This window comes from Somniosus microcephalus, chromosome 7 (genome assembly GCF_052327205.1).
Source record: "Somniosus microcephalus isolate GS21.2 chromosome 7, FLI_Smic_1.0, whole genome shotgun sequence".
Taxonomy (NCBI): Eukaryota; Metazoa; Chordata; class Chondrichthyes; order Squaliformes; family Somniosidae; genus Somniosus; species Somniosus microcephalus.
The window spans coordinates 219,365,197-219,382,617 of NC_140993.1; the positions used below are offsets into that span (position 1 = coordinate 219,365,197).

Here is a 17,421-nt window from a genome sequence, read left to right on the forward strand (position 1 = left end):
TAATTCCCTGGTTTATCCCTACTACCCTTCTTGAATAATGGTACTACGTTAGCTGTTCTCCAGTCCTCTGGCACATCCCCTGTGGCCAGAGAGGTTCGGAAAATTTGTGTCAGAGCCCCTGCAATCTCCTCCTTTGCCTCACATAGTAGCCTGGGATACATCTCGTCTGGGCCTGGGGATTTATCCACTTTTAAGCCTGCTAAAACCATTAGTACCTCCTCCCTCTCGATGCTAATATGTTCAAGTATATCACAGTCCCCCTGCCCGATTTCTATGTCCACATCACGGCAGCACGGTGGCATAGTGGTTAGCACTGTTGCCTCACAGCGCCAGGGACCCGGGTTCGAATCCGGCCTCGGGTGACTGTCTGTGTGAAGTTTGCACATTCTCCCCGTGTTTGCGTGGGTTTCCTCCGGGTGCTCCGGTTTCCTCCCACAGTCCAAAGATGTGCGGGTTAGGTTGATTGGCTATGATAAATTGACCCTTAGTGTTAGGGGGATTAAATACGTGGGGTTACGGGGATAGGGTGGGATATGTGTTGGTGTAGGGGTTATGTGGATCGGGTGGGATATGTGTCGGTGCAGGCTCGATGGGCCGAAATGGCCTCTATCTGCACTGTGGGGTTTCTGTGATATCGTCCTTCTCCATAGTGAACACAGATGCAAAAAATTCATCATTCATGGACAGATTGTATCTATAAATATCTTACTAGTGGCTACATTCATACATTACTTCTTCTGTGTAGTATTTTACTTGCAAATAACCAAATTTGTTCATCTTAGCCCTAATATAAAAAGGTCTGACAATGTAGCATTTCCCATTTTTCAGATTAGACAGGAGAGCGTGGTGGGCGTCCCACGTGATCACCAGTACAATAAATCATAACTGAAGGATAATTGCAGCACGATAGCACAATACTGCCGATGTTGGAAATCCAAAATAACAACAGAAAATGCTGGAAAAACTCAGCAGGTCAGGCAACATCCGTGGAGAGAAATTTGAGTTGACGTTTCGGGTCGAACCCTTCTTCAAAACTGGAAAGAAAAGCAAATAGATCGAAGGCAGGGCTGCGATTGGACAAAAGAATTAAAAGAAACAAAAAAGGAGTAAAAGAGACAATAAAAGGTATTCGAAGATAGACGAGATGGTAATAGGCTGAGATTAGGTGTGAAGTGTACTGGCAGGGCAAGAGATAGCTGCCAGGTGTGAGAGAGAAACAAAAGGAAAGGGGGGGGGGAAAAGGAGTGGAAAAATTACAAGAAAAAATGTAATAGGGGCCGAGGTTATGATCTGAAATTGTTGAACTCGATATTGAGTCCGGAAGGCTGCAGAGTGCCTAATCGGAAGAGGAGGTGCTGTTCCTCGAGTTTACGTTGAGCTTCCATGGTACAATACAAGAGGCCAAGGACGGTGAGGTCCGAGTGGGAATGGAGCGGTGAATTAAAATGACAGGCGACCGGAAGCTCGGGGTCACCCTTACGGACTGAACGGAGGTGTTCCGCAAAGCGGTCACCCAATCTGCAGCACGTGCTCTCACCCAGGGCATGCATAAATGGTGCAAGTTTCCGTTTTGGTGGAAGTTCAGTCTGCTTATACAAACCACCTTTTTACTGTGAAAACAAGTTACCTTTTGGGAGAAAGCACAAACTGTAACAATCAGTGCTTTAAAATATTCATTCGTTTAAAAAGTAGACATGGGCGACGATGAACGACCTGATACTCAGTGGATAATTGCATCACTTGGTGGTGCACTGAGCTACACAGACCAGAAAGGCCCCAGGTTCAATCCCGGGGATGATAGCAAAATACTGCAGATGTTGGAAATCCGAAATAACAACAGAAAATGCTGGAAAAACTCAGCAGGTCAGGCAACATCCGTGGAGAGAAAGACGTTTCGGGTCGAGCCGGGTAGATGTCTTACAATCAACCTTAGTGTCCATCACACTTTGGGAGCAGGCAGAAAGCACCAAAGGGTCGTACACCAGATCACAAGATAAATATGATTTTCCTCATCCATTCAGCCCACCTTTAGCTTATACAATTGGTGAAACCCTCAACTCCCACCCCCCATCACAGCATCCACTATCTCTTAAATGAATTCAACGCATTTTCTTTCATTACTTGAAAATCAATTTCAATTGTGGACCATTTTGTGTGAAGAACTTCTTGACAGCATTCTAAGTCAGCCCCTTCTGCTTGTCCTATCAAGGTTTATTTTGATTCTGCCCTCGAGCATTCCTGAATATAAATCGCTCATCCAATCGGTGGCCGTACCGTCAGCTGCCTAGGCCCTAAGCTCTTGAACTCCCTCCCTAAACTTCTCCGCCTCTCCACCTCTCTTTCCTCCTTTAAGACGCTCCTTAAAACCTACCTCTTTGGCCATGCTTTTGGTCACCTGCCCTAATTTCTTATGCAGCTCGGTGTCAAATTTCTGTCTTCTAACACTCCTGTAACCCGCCTTGGGACGTTTTACTACGTTAGAGGCGCTATATAAATAGAAGTTGTTGTATTTACCTTTTATATGTGATCAGTTCACCATATTCAGTTTTCACTAAATTACCGTTTGCCAACAACTAAAAACCAACAATAAACCTGCCCCACAACTATAAAAATGGATACACTGGGCTAAGTACATGACAATGATCACAACTATTGGGTTCCAGGGCAGGTAGAAGATGCTGATGCTTGTTTTGTCTTTCTGTCTTTCCCAGGCAACATTCCTCTCTCAAACAAACACCACCAGAAACAGAATAACTGGTCAATCATCTCATTGCTGTTTGTGGCACCTTGCTGCGTACAAATTGACTGTCACATTGGTCCACAGCAACATGGACTATACATCAAAGTAATTCAGGTTTAAAAAAAATTAATTCAAGGGATGTGGGCGTCGCTGACAAAGCCAGTATTTATTGCCCATCCCTAATTGCCCTTGAGAAGGTGGTGGTGAGCCACCTTCTTGAACCGCTGCAGTCTGTGTGGTGAAGGTTCTCCCACAGTGCTGTTAGGGAGGGAGGGAGCTCCAGGATTTTGACCTAACGACAATGAAGGAACGGCGATATATTTCCAAGTCAGAGCATCGGACCTGGGTGAGACTTGCAGCGCGAGGCGGAGCTTATAACCGGCAGCGAGAAGCGAGGCCCGACCAGAGCATCGGACCTGGGTGAGACTTGCAGCACGAGGCGGAGCTTATAACCGGCAGCGAGGAGCGAGGCATACCAACTCAGCAGCAGGGGAGAGAGGTAAAAAGTAATCAAAGTGTGACGTCAGCAGGAAGCAGGTGAGTGATTGGTTGGTGAGTATTTCTCTCTTTTTTAAACTTTAACTCTGGTTTATAGTTTCTAAGGTCTCTCTGGTGTAGCGGGCACTGTTGGTAAACTATTTAACTGTAGTATAATTAGTGGGATTGATTGATTTAATTTAAATTCCATTAATTAAAGGGTAAATCATGGCAGGACAGCCCGGCCCTGTGATCTGCTCCTCCTGCGATATGTGGGAACTCAGGGACACTTCCTGTGTCCCCGACAACTACGTGTGCAGGAAGTGCACCCAGCTGCAGCTACTGACAGACCGCATTGCGGCGCTGGAGCTGCGATTGGATGCATACTGGAGCGTTCACGATGCTTGGGACATCGTGAATAGCACGTTTAGGGAGTTGGACACACCACAGGTAGAGGTTGGACAGGAAGAAAGGGAACGGGTGACCAACAGGCAGAGTACTAGGCGCAGGCAGGTAGTGCAGGGGTCCCCTGTGGCCATCCCCCTCTCCAACAGATACACCACTTTCAGTACTGTTGGGGGGGATGGCTTATCAGAGGAAGGCAGCAGCAGCCAACTTCCTGGCACCAGGGGTGGCTCTGCTGCACAGAATGGGAGGAAAAAGAGTGGTAGAGCTATAGTAATAGGGGATTCAATTGTAAGGGGAATAGATAGGCGTTTCTGCAGCCGCAAACGAGATTCCAGGATGGTGTGTTGCCTCCCTGGTGCAAGGGTCAAGGATGTCTCCGAGCGGCTGCAGAACATCTTGGAAGGGGAGGGTGAACAGCCAGTATTCGTGGTGCATATAGGCACCAACGATGTAGGTAAAAAGCGGGATGAGGTCCTAAAAGCGGAATATAGGGAGTTAGGGGGTAAATTAAAAAACAGGACCTCAAAAGGTAGTAATCTCAGGATTGCTACCAGTGCCACGTGCTAGTCAGAGTAGAAATAGAAGGATACTTCAGATGAATACGTGGCTAGAGGAATGGTGCCAGGGGGAGGGATTCAAGTTCCTGGGACATTGGAACCGGTTCTGGGGGAGGTGGGACCAGTTCAAACCGGATGGTCTGCACCTGGGCAGGGCTGGAACCGATGTCCTAGGGGGTTTGTTTGCTAGTGCTGTGGGGGAGGGTTTAAACTAAAATGGAAGGGGGTTGGGAACCTGAGCAGGGAGACAGAGGAAAGGGAAACAAGGATAAAAGCAAAAGATAGGAAGGAGAAAAACAAAAGTGGCAGTCAGAGAAATCAAGGGTTTAAATCAAACGTGGCCACAGTAAATAATAATTCTAATAGGTCTAAGAGCGTTAAAAAAACAAGCCTGAAGGCTTTGTGTCTTAATGCGAGGAGCATTTGTAATAAGGTGGATGAATTGGCTGCGCAAATAGAGGTAAACGAATATGATTTGGTTGGGATTACGGAATCGTGGCTCAAGGATGGCCAAGAGTGGGAACTCAACATCCACGGGTATTCGATATTCAGGAAAGATAGGCAAAAAGGAAAGGGAGGTGGGGTAGCATTACTGGTTAAAGAAGGCATTAACACAATTGTAATGAAGGATATTAGCTCTGACGATGTGGAATCTGTATGGGTAGAATTGAGAAATACTAAGGGGAAAAAAACATTAGTGGGAGTGGTATATAGACCTCCAAACAGTAAGGCGGAGGTTGGGGATGGCATTAAAAGGGAAATTAAAGAAGCGTGCAATAAGGGCACAGCAGTCATCATGGGTGACTTAAATCTACATATAGATTGGGCTAACCAAATTAGTAACAATACTGTGGAGGAGGAATTCCTGGAGTGTTTACAGGATGGTTTCCTGGACCAATATGTCGAGGAACCAACCAGAGATCAGGCCATCTTAGACTGGGTATTATGCAACGAGAAAGGATTAATTAGCAATCTTGTTGTACGAGGCCCCTTGGGTCGGAGCGATCATAATATGATCGAATTCTTCATTAAGATGGAGAATGAAGTAGTTGACTCCGAAACTAGGGTCCTCAATTTAAATAAAGGAAACTACGATGGTCTGAAGAGCGAGTTGGGTAGGATTGATTGGGGAATGGCACTCAAAGGGTTGACGGTGGATAGGCAATGGCAAACAACCAAAGACCGAATGGATGAACTACAGAAGTTGCTCATCCCAGTTTGGCATAAAAATAAAACAAAAAAGGTGACTCAACTGTGGCTAACAAGGGAAATTAGGGATAGCATAAGATCCAAGGAGAGGACATAAAATTGGCCAGAAAAAGCAATAATCCTGAGGATTGGGAGCAGTTCAGGATTCAACAAAGGAGGACAAAGGGATTAATTAAGAAAGGGAAAATAGAATATGAGAGTAAGCTTGCAGGGAACATAAAAACTGACTGTAAAAGCTTTTATAGATATGTGAAGAGAAAAAGATTGGTGAAGTCAAGCGTAGGTCCCTTGCAGTCAGAATCGGGGGAATTTATAATGGGGAACAAAGAAATGGCAGACCAATTAAATACATATTTTGGTTCTGTCTTCACAAAGGTGGACACAAATAACCTCCCAGAAATACCGGGGAACATAGGGTCTGATGAAAGGGTGGAACTGAAAGAAATCAGTATTTGTAGGGAAATGGTGTTCGGAAAATTGATGGGACTGAAGGCCGATAAATCCCCAGGGCCTGATAATCTACATCCCAGGGTACTTAAGGAAGTAGCCCTAGAAATAGTAGATGCATTGCTGGTCATATTCCAGAACTCAATAGACTCTGGAACAGTACCCATGGATTGGAGGGTAGCTAATGTTACCCCACTATTCAAAAAAGGTGGCAGAGAAAAAGCGGGGAATTATAGACCAGTAAGCCTGACATCGGTAGTGGGGAAAATGCTAGAGTCCATTATAAAAGATGTAATAGCAGAGCACTTGGAAAGCAGTGACAGGATCGGACAAAGTCAACATGGATTTACAAAAGGTAAATCGTGCTTGACTAATCTACTGGAATTTTTTGAGGATGTAACTGGTAAAATAGATAAGGGAGAACCAGTGGATGTGGTGTATTTGGACTTTCAGAAGGCTTTCGATAAGGTTCCGCATAAGAGATTAGCGTGCAAAATTAAGGCACATGGGATTGGGGGCAAGGTATTGACGTGGATAGAGAAGTGGTTGGTGGACAGAAAGCAAAGAGCTGGAATAAACTGGTCGTTTTCCGAGTGGCAGGCAGTGACTAGTGGGGTACCGCAAGGATCGGTCCTAGGACCCCAGCTGTTCACAATATATATTAATGATCTGGACGAGGGAATTGGATGTAATATCTCCAAATTTGCAGATGACACAAAGCTGGGTGGGAGGGTATGCTGTGAGGAGGATGTCATGAAACTCCAGTACGATTTGGACAGGTTAGGTGATTGGGCAGAAACATGGCAAATGCACTATATAATGTGGATAAATGTGAGGTTATCCACTTTGGTGGCAAAAACAGGAAGGCAGATTATTATTTGAATGGCAATAGATTGGGAGAAGGGGAAGTGCAAAGAGACCTGGGTGTTCTTGTGCACCAGTCGCTGAAGGTAAGCATGCAGGTGCAGCAGGCGGTTAAGAAGGCAAATGGTATGTTGGCCTTCGTAGCAAGAGGGTTCGAGTACAGGAACAAGGATGTCTTGCTACAGTTGTACAGGGCCTTGGTGAGACCACACCTTGAGTATTGTGTGCAGTTTTGGTCGTCTTATCTGAGGAAGGACGTTCTTGCCATGGAAGGAGTGCAGCGAAGATTCACCAGGCTGATACCTGAGATGGCAGGAATGACGTATGAGGAGAGATTGCGTCGATTGGACTTATACTCACTGGAGTTTAGAAGATTGAGAGGGGATCTCGTCGAAACCTATAAAATTCTGTCAGGCCTGGACAGACTAGATGCTGGAAGGATGTTCCCGATGGTCGGGGAGTCCAGAACCAGGGGTCATAGTCTAAGGATAAGGGGTAGGACATTTAGGACTGAAATGAGGAGGAATTTCTTCACCCAAAGAGTGGTGAACCTGTGGAATTCTCTGCCACAGAGGGCGGTGGAGGCCAATTCATTAAATATATTCAAGAGTTGGATATATTTCTTAAGGCTAAAGGGATCAAGGGATATGGGGAGAGGGCAGGGACAGGGTACTGAATTTGAATGATCAGCCATGGTCTCATTGAATGGCGGAGCAGGCTCAAAGGGCCGAATGGCCTACTCCTGCTCCTATCTTCTATGTTTCTATGTGTGTAACTTGGAGGGGAATTTGGAGGTGGTGGTGTTCCCATGCGCCTGCTGCCCTTGTTCTTCTAGGTCAGTGATGGGTAAAATACAGCCCGCAGGCCATATCCAACCTGTCAGTTCATTCCATCCAGCCTACTGGAGCTCAAGCTGCACATTTATCTGAGGCTTGCGAGGGGGACCCCCTCTGAGGAAAGCTCGCTCAGGATTAATGCAGCCTGGGAGTAGGCTGTGACCTTGAACCGGGGCAATTAAAAATAAATAAAGCTGCCGGGACTGCTGCTATATGTCTGTTGCAGATCTGCTTCCCCGGTTTGTCTCAGAGCTGGCCTAACGTCTGTCTATGGCTCTCTCCCCCTCTGACTCAGTGAACCACTTTTCTAAAACCCACCAAAACCATCACTCATTGCTGGCTGGTGGGGCGCTGCTGCGCGTGCGCACTGGACACTCCGCCTGCATCCAGTTATGGCCGCTCATCTTGACAACTCTTCATTTTACCGAAGAGACTAGTGCTGCGTCTTTCCTCTCCCTGACCTCACAGCACTTTTCAAGCCATGAGCTTGCCCCGCCCGAACCCTGACGACTTTTAGTTTTACCTAAGAAAGAGACCAGTGCTGCGTCCTTCCTCTCCAGAGTACGACGGCAGGGGAGTTCTCATCACCGTCTTAGGCACGGGAGTGGATCGTGGAGCACAAGGACTCCAGGTAACGCGATTGTAGTTCAGGCCTTGTGAAGCCTCGAGCTCCCGTACTCAGCACATTAAAAAGACAACACCTCTCGCGTCGAAATCCCCGCAGACTTGAGCCACGTAGACTTTCAGTACAACATGTAATCGATCGATTAATCATTTCATTAATTTAATAACAGAAGATTTTACTATTTTACACTACATTTTGTGTAGTTAAGGTAGTATCTGACTACTATTTAAAGTTATCTTTATGCAATGTTCTCTAATTTTTTTTCGTGCGCATCCCTTTAAATTTGCTGAGCGGCTGCACACTGTACAATATCTCCAAGCTACAGAAGCTGGTGAGCGAACTGCATGGGACCTCGCGATTGGTACACGGCCATGCACCTTAGGAGGAACATGGGTGTGCGGCCCTTAACAGCTCACTAAAACTTGTTAAGTGGCCGTCCGACTCCAGCCCAAATAATTGCCTACCGCTGTTCTAGGCGATAGAGGTCGGGGGTTTGGGAGGTGCTGTCGAAGAAGCCTTGGCGAGTTGCTGCAGTGCATCCTGTAGATGGTACACACTGCAGCCATGGTACGCCAGTGGTGGAGGGAGTGAATATTTAAGGTGCCAATCAAGTGGGCTGCTTTGTCCTGGATGGTGTTGAGCTTCTTGAGTGTTGTTGGAGCTGCACTCATCCAGGCAAGTGGAGAGTATTCCATCACACTCCTTACTTGTGCCTTGTAGATGGTGGAAAGGCTTTGGGGAGTCAGGAGGTGAGTCACTCAGCACAGAATACCCAGCCTCTGACCTGCTCTTGTAGCCACAGTATTTATGTGGCTGGTCCAGTTAAGTTTCTGGTCAATGGTGACCCCCAGGATGTTGATGGTGAGGGATTCGGCAATGGTAATACTGTTGAATGTCAAAGGGAGGTGGTTAGACTCTCTCTTGTTGGAAATGGTCATTGCCTGGCATTTGTGTGGCACGAATGTTACCTGCCACTTATCAGCCAAAGCCTGAATATCATCCAGGTCTTCCTGCATGCAGGCATGGACTGCTTCATTATCTGAGGAGTTGCGAATAGAACTGAACACTGTGCAATCAGCGAACATCCCCACGTCTGATCTTATGATGGAGGGAAAGTCATTGATGAAGCAGCTGAAGATGTTTGGGCCTAGGACACTGCCCTGAGGGACTCCTGCAGCAACGTCCTGGGGCTGAGATGATTGGCCTTCAACTACCACAACCATTTTCCTTTGTGCTAGGTATGACTCCAGCTAGTGGAGAGTTTTCCCCCCTGATTCCCACTGAATTCAATTTTACTAGGGATCCTTGATGCCTCACTCAGTCAAATGCAACTTGATGTCAAGGCCAGTCACTCTCAGCTCAACTCTGGATATCAGCTCGTTCGTCCATGTTTGGACCAAGTCTTTAATGAGGTCTGGAGCCGAGTGGTCCTGGCAGAACCCAAACTGAGCATCGGTGAGCAGGTTATTGGTGAATAAGTGCTGCTTGATAGCACTGTCAACAACACCTTCCGTCACTTAACTGATGACTGAGAGTAGACTGATGGGGCAGTGATTGGCCAGATTGGATTTGTCCTGCTTTTTGTGGACAGGACATACCTGGCCAGTTTTCCACATTGTTGTGTAGATTCCAGTAAAACACTTTGGGATGTCATGTAACATGATAAGGTGCTGCCTAAATACCAGTTCTTGAGTATTCATATCATCTGTAATAGACTATTTCCCTGGGATCACTCACATAGAAACATAGAAGACAGGAGCAGGAGTAGGCCATTCGGCCCCTTGAGCCTGTTCTGCCATTTAATGAGATCATGGCTGATCATCCAAATTCAGTGCCCTGTCCCTGCTTTCTCCCCATATCCCTTGATCCCTTTCACCTTAAGAAATATATCTAACTCCTTCTTGAATATATTTAATAAGTTGGCCTCAACTGCCTTCTGTGGTAGAGAATTCCACAGGTTCACCACTCTCTGGGTGAAGAAATTCCTCCTCATCTCAGTCCTAAATGGCTTACCCCCTTATCCTTAGACTGTGACCCCTGGTTCCGGACTCCCCCACCATCGGGAACATCCTTCCTGCATCTAGTCTGTCTAGTCCTGTTAGAATTTTATAAGTTTCAATGAGATCCCCTCTCATTCTTCTAAACTCTAGCGAAGTCCACCAATGTCCACTAACCTCTTCTAACTTGTATCTTTTGATTCTGGGCTAATGTGGAGGCTGAGGGAAAGAACATAAGAAATAGGAGCAGAAGTAGGCCAATCGGCCCCTCGGGCCTGCTCCGCCATTCAATACGATCATGGCTGATCTGATCCTAACCTCAAATCTACTTTCACTCTCCATCCCACCTGAACCCATGTGATCTCCCAGGAGAGGCGAAAAACCAGATTAAAAAACCCAATGGCCAATTTGGGAGAAAAAAATCTGGGAAATTCCTCTCCGACTGATCTAGGCAATCGAAACTCATCCAGGAAATCACTCTGTCCCTGTATTTCCTGCAGTACTTACCTTCTGTAAGAGGTGATCTCCACCCCAGCCAGGAACAGGCCCAATTTACTCTTGAAGGACTCCTAGCTGGCAGCCTATTCCCGAGGTCTCCACTAATCCCTGTGAATTGAACCATCTCCTGAAATCTAACACAGAATGAGAACACAAGTAGGAGCAGGACCAGGCTACACGGCCCCTGGGCCCGCTCCGCCACCCACAGGGCCATGACCGATCCGAACCTAGACTCATGTCCGATTTCCTACCCACTCCCCGTAACCCCTAATTCCCCTTACTTCCAGGAAACTGCCTATTTCTGTTTTAAATGTATTTAATGATGTAGCTTCCACAGCTCTCTGGGGCAGCAAATTCCACAGACCTACCACCTTCTGAGTGAAGAAGTTTCTCCTCATCTCAGTTTTGAAAGAGCAGCCCCTTATTCTAAGATCATGCCCCCTAGTTCTAGTTTCACCCATCATTGGAAACATCCTCACCGCATTCACCCGATCAAGCCCCTTCACAATCTTATATGTTTCAATAAGATCGCCTCTCATTCTTCTGAACTCCAATGAGTAGAGTCCCAATCTACTCAACCTCTCCTCATATCAACCCCCTCATCCCCGGGATTAACCGAGTGAACCTTCTTTGTACTGCCTCGAGAGCAAGTATGTCTTTTCTTAAGTATGGACGCCAAAACTGTATGCAGTATTCCAGGTGTGGTCTCACCAATACCTTATACAACTGCAGCAATACCTCCCTGTTTTTATATTCCATCCCCCTAGCAATAAAAGCCAACATTCCATTGGCCTTCTTGATCACCTGCTGCACCTGCATACTAACTTTTTGTGTTTCGTGCACCAGGGCCCCCAGATCCCTTTGTACTGCAGTACTTTCCAGTTTCTTGCCATTAAGATAATAACTTGCTCTATGATTTTTCCTGCCAAAGTACATAACCTCACACTTTCCAGTATTATATTCCATCTGCCAAATCTCTGCCCACTTACTTAGCCTGTCTATGTCCCTTTGCAGGTTTTTTATGTCCTCCTCACTCACTACTTTCCCTCCCATCTTTGTATCATCTGCAAACTTTGATATGTTACACTCGGTCCCTTCCTCCAAATCGTTAATATAGATTGTAAAGAGTTGGGGTCCCAGCACTGACCCCTGCGGAACACCACTAGTTACTGATTGCCAGTCTGAGAATGAACCATTTATCCCAACTCTCTGCTTTCTATTAGACAGCCAATCCTCCACCCATGCCAGAATATTACCCCCAATCCCGTGATTTTTTATCTTGAGCAATAATCTTTTGTGTGGCACTTTGTCAAATGCCTTTTGGAAGTCTAAATACACTACGTCCACTGGTTCCCCTTTATCCACCCTGTATGTTACGTCCTCAAAGAACTCAAGCAAATTTGTCAAACATGACTTCCCCTTCGTAAAACCATGCCGACTTTGTCCTATTAAATTATGTTTATCCAAATGTCCCGTTACTGTCTCCTTAATAACGGACTCTAAAATTTTACCAACCACAGATGTTAGGCTAACTGGTCTATAGTTTCCAGCCTTCTGTCTCCTACCCTTTTTAAATAAGGGTGTTACATTAGCAGTTTTCCAATCTGCCGGGACCTTTGCTGAGTCCAGGGAGTTTTGGAAAATTATTACCAATGCATCCACAATCCCTACCGCCACATCCCTCAAGACCCTAGGATGTAAGCCATCAGGTCCAGGGGATTTATCCACCTTAAGTCCCATTATTTTACCGAGTACCACTTCCTTAGTGATTTTAATCGTCTTTAGCTCCTCCCCCCTTAGAGCCCCTGTTTGTCCAGTGTTGCGATATTCTTAGTGTCCTCTACTGTAAAGACTGATACAAAATATTTGTTCAGCGTTTTTACCATCTCCATGTTTCCCACCATTAATTTCCCGGTCTCATCCTCGAAGGGACCAACATTTACTTTGGCCACCCTTTTTCTTTTTATATAACTATAGAAACTCTTGCTATCTGTTTTTATATTTTTTGCTAATTTACTTTCATAAATGTATCTTCCCCTTCTTAAATCAATCTTTTAGTTATCTTTTGCTGTCTTTTAAAGACTTCCCAATCTTCTATCCTCCCACTAGATTTGGCTACCTTATATGCCCTTGTTTTTAGTCGGATACTATCCTTTATTACTTTACTCAGCCATAGATGGCTGTTTTTTCTTTTACACCCTTTTTTCCTCAGTGGAATATATATTTTTTGAAAGTTGTAAAATAACTCCTTGAATATACACCACTGATCCTGTACCGTCTTACCCTTTAATCTATTTTCCCAGTCCACTCTAATCAATTCCGCTCTCATACCTTCATAGTCTCCTTTATTCAAGCTCAGTACATTTGTTTGAGATCCAACCTTCTCAACCTCTAATTGAATATGGAATTCAACCATGTTATGGTCACTCATTCCAAGGGGATCCTTTACTAGGACATTTTTAATTAATCCTGTCTCATTACACAGGACCAGATCCAAGGTTGCTTGCCCCCTGGTTGGTTCAGTTACATACTGCTGAAGAAACCCATCCCTAATACACTCAATGAACTCTTCCTCAAGGCTGCCCTGCCCAATTTGATTTGTCCAGTTAATATGAAAGTTAAAATCCCCCATAATTATAGATGTTCCCTTATTGCAAGCCCCAACTATTTCCTGATTAATACTCCGTCCAACAGAGTTGCAACTGTTAGGAGGCCTATAGACTACGCCCACCAGTGTTTTTTTTCCCCTTATTCTTCCTTATCTCCACCCAAACTGTTTCATTATCCTGATCCTTTGACCCAATATCATTTCTCTGTATTGCAGTGATTCCTTCCTTTATTAACATAGCCACCCCACCTCCCCTTCCTTCCTGTCTGTCCTTCCTGATTGTTAAATACCCTCGTATGTTTAATTCCCAGTCATGGTCACCCTGCAGCCATGTTTCTGTAATGGCCACAAGATCATACCCATATGTAGTTATTTCTGCCGTCAACTCGCCCATTTTGTTACGAATGCTACGTGCATTCAGATAAAGAACTTTCAAATATGTTTTGTGACACTTAGTTCCTGCTTTTTCCCCTTTTACTACTTTACCTTTTACTCCATACATTCTGTCCCTTCCTGACACTCTCTGGTTTTTAATTCCCCCACTGTTACCTACGTCTATGACCTTCTCCGTTGTCATTTTTATTATTTGCTCTCTAGAAACCTCCCCCCCCACTAATTAGTTTAAAGCCCTCTCTACAGCCCTAGTTATATGATTCGTCAGGATTCTAGTCCCAGCACTGGCCAAGTGAAGTCCGTCCCAACGGAACAGCTCTCTCCTGTCACTCATTTTTCCCACACCAGTCTTTGAGCCACGCATTTAACTCTCTAATTGTTTTTATCCTAGCCAAATTCACTCGTGGCTCAGGTAATAATCCAGAGATTATTAACCTTGAGGTCCTGTTTTTTAATTTGACCCCTAGCTGCTCATACTCCTTTAACAGAACCGGCTTCCTTGTCTTATCTACGTCGTTGGTACCAACATGGAGGACAACTGGATCCTCCCCCTCCCACTCCAAGTTTCTCTCCAGCCCAGAAGAGATGTCCTTAACCCTGGCACCGGGCAGGCAACACAGCCTTCGGGACTCCCGCTCTCAGCTGCAAAGAACCCTATCTACCCCACTAATGATACTATTCCCTACCAGGACATTTCTTTTTACTTCCCCCCACTTGAATGGCCCCCTGCTCCACGGTGCTGTGGCCAGGTTGCTCATCCTCCCTGCAGTTCCTGCTCCCGCCCCCACAGGGAGAAAGAAGTGGAACAGCTGAGAATTTTGGCACTAACCTTGTCCGCGGTGAACAAGCACTCGTGGTACACACAGTTTCAGTTCAGAGGCGCCCCTTTACAACAATTACCTTTCTGAGTTGTTGATGCGGGTAGCGCATGCCTTCTGAGGGACACTTTGTTGTCTTGCTTCCTCTCTGGAGCGCCGCTATTTCTTCTCAGCCTAGTCTGTGTAAAAATGCACCGACTGGGAGTTGGCCCAGCCCAGCAAAGCAAGTCCAATTTCTGCAGCAAAGAAGCGCTGGCGGCTGCTGCTGCAGTCCCGGGCCTCGCTGGGAACGAGGTGTAGATTCCGGGCACTGCGGAGTAGCGCAGCCGAAGTTGCGCTTTGCACTGGGACACCAGCCTTACTGTGTGTGTGGGCGCCGCTCGCAAAAAAGAAACGTACGCCATTCTTTTAATCGCAAAGCCGAGAAATCGTATTTCACGTAATATGTGTTGCTACATCGCTGCCATTCTCCAGCGGAATCAGAGTTTGAACAGAACGGTGGGACATGTAGTCCACTCTGCTTGTTGGTTGCAAGAATGCAACGAGACAGAAAACTACAACTCCCGTGTTGCAATTTCCGCCTTCCCTCAGTTTTGGTCTCAGCTGCAGTAAGGCATGTTGCTAAAATGGTGGGAGCACATATGTTCCAAGGCACAGAGCTACTGCCAGTTTCTTAAAGACATTGCAAGACTAACTCTTACAAAATGCCAATTAGGATGACATCAGTCGAACTCAAGTTAACAAAGGTGCCCCCTCTTTAAAGGGGCACAATAAGTACAATAGAACAAGACATCATAATGTTGCTCCGGGTGATGACTGTGCACTTCAGTCCTTCCGGCGGTTGCCTCAGATATACTGGCGGACACACCGTGCTCCCTCTCCAGGGACACCCAGGTGCGGACACAGCCGCGAAAGAGAGGCAGGCATTCGCTGTTTGGACCCGTGGGTGGCCACTTTGGCTAGGCCCAGGAGCAGTCCCACAACGTGGTCCTCCGACTTGCCCGCTACCCCCCCCGGCACTGAGTGGCCAAAGATCAGGAACGTGGGACAGAAGTGCAGCCAGAAATTGAGGAGCAGCTCCTCCAAATAGTGGAAGAGAGGCTGCAACCTCTCACATTCATCATAGACATGAAACACAAAATGATCCAGGCTGCAAAAATTGCAGGCAGCCGAGGAGTCCGTGAATCTGCTTAAAAGCCTATTGGATGGGACTGCTCCGTGCAACATTGGTCAGGCCAGACCCCCAACGGAACAGGTGAGGTCTCCCGCATAGAGAGCCCTTCAATGGGGTCCCCAGCCTGCACCGGCCGGCAAGATCCATCATAATGCAAGTCTAGGGATGAACATTTACTAGCACTCAAAGCTGTAAATGAAAGAAGACTTTGAGGACGGAATAGGGAGCCGTATATCCAAGTTTGCTGACGGCGCTAAGTTAGGAGGCACCGTAAATAGTGTAGATGGGAGCAGAAAGTTGCAAAGGGATATTGATAGATCAAGTGAGTGGGCAAAACTGTGGCAGATGCAATTCAATGTGGGAAAGTGTGATGTCATCCACTTAGGACCTAAGAAAGATAGATTAATTTCTAAATGGCGAGAAGCTAAGAATTGTGGATGAGCAGAGATTTAGGGGTCCAAGTACAAAAATCAGTAAAAGCTACAACTACAAAATTCAAAATTTCCTGGCGCAAGTTATCAGCAGACCACCTCCTAGAAATAGTTTTTGCACCATCACTGCCTACTTACATTTGTTAAACATTAAGCAAAGTGTCGGGGCACGACACAACGAGAAGAAAGAAGACACTGAGTGGGGATCACAGAACTTAAGTGGGGAGGCAGAACTGAAATAACAGTCATAAGAGACTTTTGAAAGAACTGAGAGTAAAGGATCTAAAGGATCACCCAACAATGGTAGGGCGGAGGGAACAGAGTGCAAGCAGTAAGCTAGAGTCAATGTATACAAACAACAAATGTGCAGTTAAAATTGGAGACAAACAAACAAAATACTTCCCACAGGGGCGGGGGGTGACGCAGGGCTCGCCAATCTCACCGACACTCTTTAATATTTACATAAATGAATTGGCAAAACTACTTGAACAATCTACAGCACCCGGCCTCACCCTATATGAATCCAAGATTAAATTCCTCCTCTATGCAGATGACCTGGTTCTGCTGTCACCAACTAAGGAGGGTCTACAGCAGAACCTGGATCTGCTGGAGTCGTACTGCCAGACTTGGGCCCTGACAATAAATCCCCAAAAAACCAAAGTCCTTGTGTTCCAGCAAAGATCCAGACATCAGGGACCCAAAATAAATTTCACACTAGGAACAACCAAAATTGAACAAACCACTAACTACACATACTTGGGCTTAAAAATCAGTTCTACGGGAAATTTCAAACTGGCTGTGAATGAACTGAAAGCGAAAGCAAGAAGGGCTTTCTATGCCATTAAAAAATCAATCCAAATAGAAATCCCAATTAGCATTTGGCTCAAAATTTTCAAATCAGTAATTGAACCAATTGCACTCTATGGCAGTGAGGCGTGGGGACCGCTAACACAACAAGAATTTGCAAAATGGGACAAACACCCAATTGAGATCCTACATGCAGAATTCTGTAAAAGTATCCTCCAGACTCAAAGGAAAACCGTAAACAATGCATGCAGGGCAGAACTAGGCCAATATCCATTAATAATCACTATCCAAAAAAGAGCCACCAAATTTTGGAAACACCTAGAAATGAGCAACCCCCAATGCTATCATTACGAAGCCCTGAAATGCCAAGAGAGGACCATAAAGAAGAATACCCTCAGTCAACTAGTCCTGGGACTCAGTGAAGTAACTACTAACACTACTAACAATAACCATCCCCAGGACAGTGACAGCGTAACACAAAGAATTCGACCCAACACAATCGTCACTAAGCAAAAGGAAAAATATCTGTCAT

The 17,421-nt window shown here is 45.9% G+C and overlaps 1 protein-coding gene across 3 annotated transcripts in view; it reads right to left on the minus strand.

Moving 5' to 3' along the window:
- timm21 (translocase of inner mitochondrial membrane 21) overlaps positions 1–14,987 on the minus strand; it is a 46,034-nt gene extending 31,047 nt beyond the window's left edge. The window contains exon 1 of one of the 3 annotated variants that reach the window (XM_085993426.1): positions 14,560–14,987. In XM_085993426.1, coding sequence (XP_085849552.1) covers positions 14,560–14,881 — 322 coding nt within the window. In that variant the 5' untranslated portion in view covers positions 14,882–14,987. The remainder of the gene's footprint in view (positions 1–14,559) is intronic. The other 2 variants (XM_085993425.1, XM_085993427.1) reach the window with 2 other exon arrangements.
- Between the last annotated feature and the right edge of the window lie 2,434 nt (positions 14,988–17,421).